General features: G+C 34.4%; 1 protein-coding gene across 1 annotated transcript in view; it reads left to right on the top strand.

The window, feature by feature from the left end:
- The window catches only part of LOC108692500 (protein rhomboid-like), a 170080-nt gene that overhangs the window by 44248 nt on the left and 116963 nt on the right, over positions 1-8869 (top strand). The window contains exon 2 of the mRNA XM_018200788.1: positions 5288-5405. Coding sequence (XP_018056277.1) covers positions 5288-5405 — 118 coding nt within the window. The remainder of the gene's footprint in view (positions 1-5287; positions 5406-8869) is intronic.

Below are 8869 nucleotides of genomic sequence, written 5' to 3'. Positions count from 1 at the left end.
TATATATATATATATATTTCCCTTCACAAGAGGCAGGATGCGATACATGTATCTCATGATACGTATGTCATGCAAAAAAAGATTTCCGCTCTGATGCCTTTTAATTGGCGTGGATCACGATTATATGAAAATAAAATGCTCATTATAAGCACAGATTTCCATTAGCCATGGAACTGTTTAGCTGAAACTGTTTGTAACGAATATTTACTAGAGTTTGAATAATATGGCGATGTAAACATATATGTCCGATGTTTTATTTTATGCTTACTTTTTCCAGCGTTTGTAATTTATATCCATGATACAACTGTCATGGAATATATTAATATTTTATCAATGTAATAAAATTAATAAATGAAAATTGGCAAAATAAAGTCGATATAAAAGATGGGATTTTTTTGTTTAAATTACATAAATTTAACAAATCTTTAAAATCTTATTTCCTACTGTTTCTTATTGAAAATAAATTGAAAATTCTCATTTTTATATGTTATATTATTATTTGTTACATTATTTGTTATATCGATTATTAAGAAAAAAATTAATGTTATAATATATCGCTCATGTTATAATATTGTTATAATATTTGCATAAAAATATCAGATATAAAATATAAAAAATATATTATATAATTTTACTTTATATGCAGATACATTGCGATACTTCAATATTAGTAAATGAATTTAATTATGCTGTCAACAGCTCAATTCATTGGAAGTTAATTTCATGTCTAATTAAACAAATTAAAATTTGTGAAGTTTTAATTTTACAAGTTTAAATCGTGTTAAACGTTTTACTTTAACTTGTCTTCAGGCAAAATGAAATCAAATGCTCGTGCTTCGACTAATCGCTGATCAATCCGATCGCAGTACTCGTGCGCGCCAGCCGTCACGTAAGTGCATGTGCTGTAAGTACTCAGCGTGCACAAGTACTCACCATCCGCACGTGCATCTCGAAATCCAACCGAGAAGCGAATCGAAACGGTGGTGGTGCGGTCGCAGCGGTGGCGCACGCGCCACCAGATAGCGGGAGACGGGAGGATGGTTTATCTCCCTGGCGCCATAAACGTTGCAGATATTATGGATAGTGGACTGAGTTACGGGCCAATATTTCTTCGTAATTATTCTACGCTCTTACGTAACGGGAGAGATAGCATCGCGGAGAGAAGTCAGGTATAAGGGCGCTTACACCGTACCACTCGCGCCACTTTCCTCATCGTGCCGCCTTCCCTTCGCGCCACGTCCGAATTTAGATTGTGTTTTTTATTACCATGCTCGTATGTAATATCGAATTTTTTTCTACGACCCGCGATCAGCGTAGTCGATTTATCAGTGTCGTTTGTATGCTTAACCGACGGCCTCGTCTCGATCATTATTTTATCCGCTCCATCGTTGTTCATTGTCGTCGCCGTCACGATCGAAACGAAAAAAAGCGGGGAAAATGAATAGTGCTTAAGTTCAAAGAAACTTGTAACTTTTTGGATTTTTTATTTTGACATGCGAAACCTTTTTTGAGAACTTATAATTATTACGATTACAGCAATTCGAAAAAATGATTTTCTGTGACATGTATCTATTTATTATACTGGATATCATGGATGGCCCAATCGGATCAAATAACATTTTGTTATTTTTAACTTCCATGTCAAAATGTAAATTAAATTCATTTCTGCGGTTTAATTCCAAAGTAGACAACATTAATGTATACACTTAATAAATAATAAACTAAATTTGAATACATTTTTTTTAGTTAAATTGTTTAACTTTATTGTTATAGACAAAAATTAATGATATGTAAATATGAAACCGGAATTTTTTAATAGAAAATATACGTTTATTGCATGAAAATGATAAAAAATATTTTATTCGAAGTATTGCCCATCGGTAGTTTGACAATTTATGGATGCCACGCCAAAAAAAATTGTTGCTCTTTTGAGCCAAACCAGTCATCTAGCCATTTTCGTATATTTTCGTAAGAAGTGAAGCGCTGCTGAGCAAGTGTCCCATCGATGCAAATAAGTGTTAATCGGACGGAGCCAAGTCTGGTGAGTAAGCCGCATGCGGAAGAAAGTATTTCCCAACCAAATGCCTCAATCGTTTCCTTGACCAGTTTTGCTGTGTGTGATGGTGCATTATCATGAAGTAAAATCACTTTATGTTGCCTTTTTTGATATTCCCATCGTTTTTCACACAAAGCTTGATTCAAATTGATCATTTGTTGTCGGCGTTGTTAACGTTCAGTATTAATGGTTTCGCTAGGTTTCAGCAGCTCATAATAGATCACACCTTTCTGATCCCACCAAACACAGAGCATTGTCTTCCATAGCGATTTGGCCTTGCAGTCGATGTCGGTTCGCCTGGAGTTACCCATGATCTTTTATGCTTAGGATTCTCAAAATATATCCACTTTTCATCGCCAGTCACAATTCGATGGAGAAATGACTTTCTTTTGTACCTGGCGAGCAGCATTTCGCAAGTGGTTTTTCGGTTTTCTTGCTGTTTTTCATTCAGTTCATGTGGAACCCATTTTCCGATCTTCTGGATCTTTCTCATGGATTTCAAACGTACGGAGACGGCTTCTCGTGTCACATTCAATTGATCCGCGAGTTGTTGAGCGTCATCCTCATCCAACAATGCTTGCAATTCGCTGTCTTCAAACTTTTTCGGTGGTTTTCAACGTTCTTCGTTTCTCACGTCAAAATCGCCACTTTTGAATTTTTTAAACCACTCAAAGCACTGTGATTTACCAAGAGCATGTTCACCGTAAGCTTCGACAAGCATTCGATGCGATTCTGCAGCAGTTTTCTTCAAATGGATAACAGAAAATCAATGCTGTCCGCAAATCGTAGTTTCCAGGCATAAAATTCGACGTTGTTCAACGGTATTACAAACTATACTGTTGTATGAAACTTGTATTGTTGTGAGTTGAAAATTTTTGTCAGATGTCAAAACAAGGAAATGGCGTCAATGGCGCCGTTTGTCGGCAACTACATTGACAGCTATGGCCATCTATTGGTAAATTCCGGTTTCATATTTACATACCTGGTATTGATTAGAAACGACCTATAGAAATGATTAAAAATAACTCAAATTAAGTATAATTTAACATTATGAATTTAATACTATATTTCGTGTAATAGTTTTATGAAATCTTTTATATGTAAGGAACTCATTTTGGGAAAATTCAAATCCAAAATGATTTGATGACACTATAAAAAATGGAGAATTGAAACAACTGTCGGGAAATAACTAACATTTGTATGCAAAGAATCTTTTATCGCCACTTACTGCTATTCTTTAGAAAGGATTTTCCGGCAATGTTTCCTCCAGGCGTTCATTCGTAACGAAAGTCGTAAATGAAAGGAAAAGAATACTCTAAGATAATGAAGGCTATAGGTAACAGAGAGTTTGCGCGTAATTGTTCGCGAGAGTATTTTTCTTTTCTTCGCGAATCGACCAGCGGAGGAGGTTCACCGAAGTTAATTCCTCATTATTTCGCTACCCCTGGCGACGATTAACGAGGCGCCTCGTAAGACTAAAATTGCTACAGAAGGTTGGCGATTAGTTTCAGAATACTCTCTGAAAGATTTTCTACAGATTATTTTTCAAGTTATGTAGTCTTGTGCAAAAAATGTAGCCCCATTTTTTAAGTGATCACTTAAATGAAACCCTGTCTTGAATCCCGGCTTTGGAATCGTATAAATCTGATGGTTATATTTTATGTATACATATGATTATAATATACTATAATTATTAAACAATATTATAAATATTAAATTCCTACAAAATTTTAATTTTCGCGAAGTAAATTATAAACTAGGTAAATTTTCTCTTTAACGTTTGCGGCGTGTCATTTTTGTTTCAACTACATTATTGTTAAGCACAATTACGCGCTTTTTTTTCGTGATGTTTGTCTGTTTGTGCGCGCAATTAAGTTTTCCGCGTTTATACTTTTCGTCTGTCCGTTCTAGAAATAGAACTTCGTAAATTTAAACCTCCAATTACATTCTCATTAATTAAACTCGATTACGTTATAAATTTTAGTTTACGGATACATATCCGACGAGGTGGAGAAAAAAATTTTTTTTAATTGCCTGAATGTAACTTGTTACTGTAGCGTTTACCGATTACATGCGCATTCTAACTCCGAGTATTCATTCGTTGATAGATGCAACATGAAATTGTAACAACAATAGCGCTACAAGGCAGCCGGCGCTGTTATCAACGACGCGAACGAAAAGATGCTTTCCAAAATAACAATGTTCAAAATGATGACTTTGTTCACTCTGCGCTATTGTATCGAGTTATTACCAATTGGAACAATAGAATAACCTGAATTAATGAAAACATTTCTGGATGAACAATTATTTTTTTGATCGCCATCTTGAATTTAGATATCTGTCGAATGTTTTCACTAAATCGTTTGGTTATTAATGTCCCACAAAAGAACAGCTGGAATTTTTCGAATTATTTGTATTTCGCGCGGTGTAATCAAACACGCTGTAACTATTACTCTCGTTCATTTAAAAAACTTTTCGGAAGAGCAAAAATTATTGAAGTAAATGCTGGTTGTACGTTTTAGGTAAATACTATATAGATTACTTTGTGGGAATATAACCGCGTTTACATTCAATTTATAGATCGGTTGTTTTATATATTTTTTTTTATGTCCAACGCACATAAAACGAAGTCGTTTCGCGAAGTTTGGCTCAAAAGATTCGATCGCGCGCAGGTTATTTTTTCCGTGTTGAACTCTTCCGAAATGAAACTATGATGAAGTTTAATTGAAAATATTCGATTGCGTTTATATTGGCGCACAGTATAGCAATAGTGTACATAAAATACTATTATGAATTTCATCTTGAAAAACACATTTACCTCTAGCGACAAGGGAATAATTTATTTGCTAATACATAATAATTATAGTTGCATGATATTTTTACACGGTACAATGAACCAATTAATGGAAAATTACATATTATATTTGGTAGATGCTTCTCGCAGTAATGTGAATAAATTCGATTTACACACAAGTAGTTATCATTTTTTGATATGCACATTATTATTATAATACAAAATTTATCAGTATTGTTTGCATAAATCGAATTAGATAACAGCACATTTATTTGATAAAAAAGATCGTTTTATATATTTGAAAAAGGAAATAAAAGGAGGAGATATGCTTTTGTATATATCAAATAGAATATATATAGTTTTATATTCACATTAATTTAACGCGTGCATTGTTGTATATGATTTTAAACTTTATTGCGATTTGTTTGTGCTTTCAGGATGGTCCGCATGATCGGCGATGAATTCCTCACGGAGGAGCGGGACCGAAAATACTACGCCGATCACTACACATGCTGTCCACCACCTCTCTTCATCATCCTCATCACCCTCGTAGAGGTGAGTGGATCGAATTATCCTATCCTAACGAGCACGGCATGCGCCGAATAATGAGCATACATACTACCTACTTTCTGTGCTTTGATCTTCGCGTTCTCGGTCATGATTAATAAATTTTTAACGATATCATTTATGCGCGTGAATACAAATGACAACTACGCTATTAATCCATGCTGTTGTTTTCTTTAATTTTTTACCTGCAATCTTTCATTAGTTTTAAGATAATTTGTTGCCGCGTCTATTATAGTTGCTGAGTTTCGAATATTGAAATTATTATACAATATATACCAAGCTTAGAAATAACCTTCCGTTTAGTCTGTAAATTTTTACATTTTGTACTCATGTTTGCTGAGAGAAAGAAAGAGAGAGAAAAAGAAAGAGAGAGAGAGAGAGAAATTTTAATTAAAAAATACGTGAAAAGATTTACGCGGATCCTTACATTACTTTTGCAATTTTACAAATCTTCTTTCTTCGTTCGCATATTATTCGCTTTTAATTGCTTGGTGTGCATTAATAGCAAGGGTCTTTATTTCTGCAATGTTCCAACGCAGATTCTCATTTCTTATGTTACGTTTACGATATTATATCGTATTACGTAATCAAAGATTACAGTTTGTCCAGAGGGAGCGAAGTCTAATATTCTTTGTGAGTCTAAAAGTTAACTATACCAGTAAAAGAGTCACTCACGCTCGCTCGCTCTGCGTCGTCATTCTCCATTATTTTCTACATTTTCGCCGAGATGAACAAGTGAAATAATCGTCTCTCGTCTCTAACGAGCACGCCAGATATTATGCGTACACATTACCTTTTCTCTTTGATCCCCTGACTAATATCCGTCTTATCTGTTTTTTTTTTCGTCGTCATGTATACTAATGATCATTCTTCCAACCCTTTTTTTCTCTCTTCTATATTTTTCCTTGTGACATGCGCGGCGTGAAGATCTTCAAGACAGCGATTTATACCACCGGGCGACCTCGTTAGGCGGCGATTTTAATCTCCGTAAAGTAATTCGATACTCGTAAACTACCCTCGTTAAAAGCCTGTTTCGATACGGTCGAACATCTTGCGCAATAATGCTAATTAAAATTACGTCGGGTTATTATGTCACGGCTTGGGCCGATGCCGTTATAAATATTGATTTAATAGAGATACGCGGCGGCGTCAAAGGACGGCCGATCACGCACACGCGTATATCGGGTTATTATAATAAAAGCGTGCGCATTTCACGTGCAGATCTCTCCTCTAAATTATTTTTGTTAGGTTCTGCAGATCATCAGGAATATAATGAATACACATATAATTATTCCGCTCTCATATTATAACCTGCGCATGATAAAATTTTAATGAAAACTGTTTATTATAGAAACGTTTATATTGAGCGTTTTGGAATCGCATGGAAAATGAAGTGATTATATTTTTAAATGAGTTCAGTATGCTTCGGAACATTGCGCTATTTTATGATGTGTTGAGCTTTGAATGTTTAGAGTGTGCACCGATTTATCACTTGGTCTTCGATCTTTTCGTTATCGATGCGTGCGACAAAATACATCAAAAATTACGTAAATTGCAAGTACACGACAGTTGTTTTATGACTTGCGATGTCATTATATATCATCTGTCGCTTCATCTTTTTTTCTGCCTTGTCCGTCTCGGTGAAAAGAACAGGAAGACAACGTAATTGTCTTCTGTAATGAGCGACTTGCAAAGCGCGCATGATAATGTTCTTTGAACCCCGAGAACGCTGTAACCGTGTTTAATAAATTTTTAATGATCACGGTTTGTGCATAATTTACGCGTATAGAGGACAGCGCGTGACGTTGGTCGCGAACGCGCGGACAATGTTCTCGAAATTCAGATTTGAAGCTCACAATACCATTATTAATATCTCGGACCGGAATTACGCGCTCTTACTCACGTGTGTTCGTCGTCAGCAATGTGTTCGTCGTTACAATAATAAAATTAACTCGGCCGTAACTAATGTCGAGTTGGATGAGTGAAATGCAAGAGAAAAAAAAATACAATGAAAAAATTTTGTTCGTATTGCCTTGTACAATTTTCGCAGGATATGATTTAGAATAAAATTACACAAATTGTATAAGGTGAAGCGCGTAACAAATAGATTTTATTACGACTGGCCCAGCTAATTTTTTTATTTTATTTTATTTCATTAAATTAAAAAAATATTAATTTAGAAGTTATTATTCTTTAATCAAATTAAAGAGAAATTGGACATCTTAACTAACGAAGACAAAGAGAAGTTAAATGTATTTATAATTAATTTACGAAAAACTGTGTTAATTATAAAGATATTTGACACGTTGAAAATTGCAAAATTGTAATGTATGAGGAACGCGACTATTTGTGAATTAAAGCTACAAATTAAATCGTATTTCGACCGGTTATACATGATCCATTCTTTTTTAACCGCTCATTGTTTCTTAATACATCGATCACGCATGATTGAAACATAAGACGATCTGGTTTGATGTTCGATGAATACTTACGGTCGATACGCTCGTTAATTAAATTTCAAAGTACCATAGTGTAAACTGCAGTCTTGGAAGGACACATATGCGGCCACCGGGATAAAATGCATCTCGGGATGTGGGATAAGTGTCTCCGCGACGTACGACGTGAAAGAGTAAATTGGTATATCAGTAAGGATACTTAAAACCCTCTAAAAGGATACTTAATTACCACCGCTCAGTCGTCATATTTTATGATTTAATTAAATCGCAAGTATCGCGTTTCTTTTTAGCTCTGTTAAAAGGTTGCGCATTCGTAATTTCATCCGGATGGAGGCTAAAATTGGATTTTAACTCGCAGTAAGCGAAATGCAAATGAAGAAACAAAGTAAAAAAGAAATCGTCGCGACATTACCGATGAGTAAATTGAGTTTGTTTAGATATGGCGATATTTATAATTTTTAAATACTATTACCTCTTTTTTTAGACGCTCTTTTTATTAATTTCTTTGAAGTCTTGCTTTTACGAGCTATTCTGTCATATTGCGCGAAGTCGGGGAAGAAAAATCATTCCTTTTGTTCGTTCAGTTCGCTATGAACTTTGTGATTCGCTAGTCAAAGCATTTTTCGTTAATTAAATTCCCTGGTGTTTCATGTCGTAAGTATTGATGTTGGTGATATACCCGAATTGCCGCGAACGAGTCTTTGAAAATTGCGATCAAGGAAAATTTGTAATTTTAGATCACTTAAGATAATTTATTTTTTCCGCTACAAAAGTAATATTAAATTAAAATCTAATAATATTTAAGAATTCGCGACAGTACTAATAATGCCAAACATTTCGTCTTTGTCAAGTTAAATTAAAAACATAATAATAATAAGTATTTGGATAATCACTATTAAAAACGTATACTTAATTGGATGTATAAATAATGAAAAATTTTCAAATTTTTCAAATTTATGATACACATAACAGCTTCATTTGAAATTCTTTTATTCT

Source organism: Atta colombica, unplaced genomic scaffold (genome assembly GCF_001594045.1).
Source record: "Atta colombica isolate Treedump-2 unplaced genomic scaffold, Acol1.0 scaffold107, whole genome shotgun sequence".
NCBI classification, from domain to species: Eukaryota; Metazoa; Arthropoda; class Insecta; order Hymenoptera; family Formicidae; genus Atta; species Atta colombica.
Note: the sequence above shows the minus strand (reverse complement) of the source record. Positions and strands in the feature narration are given on the sequence as shown.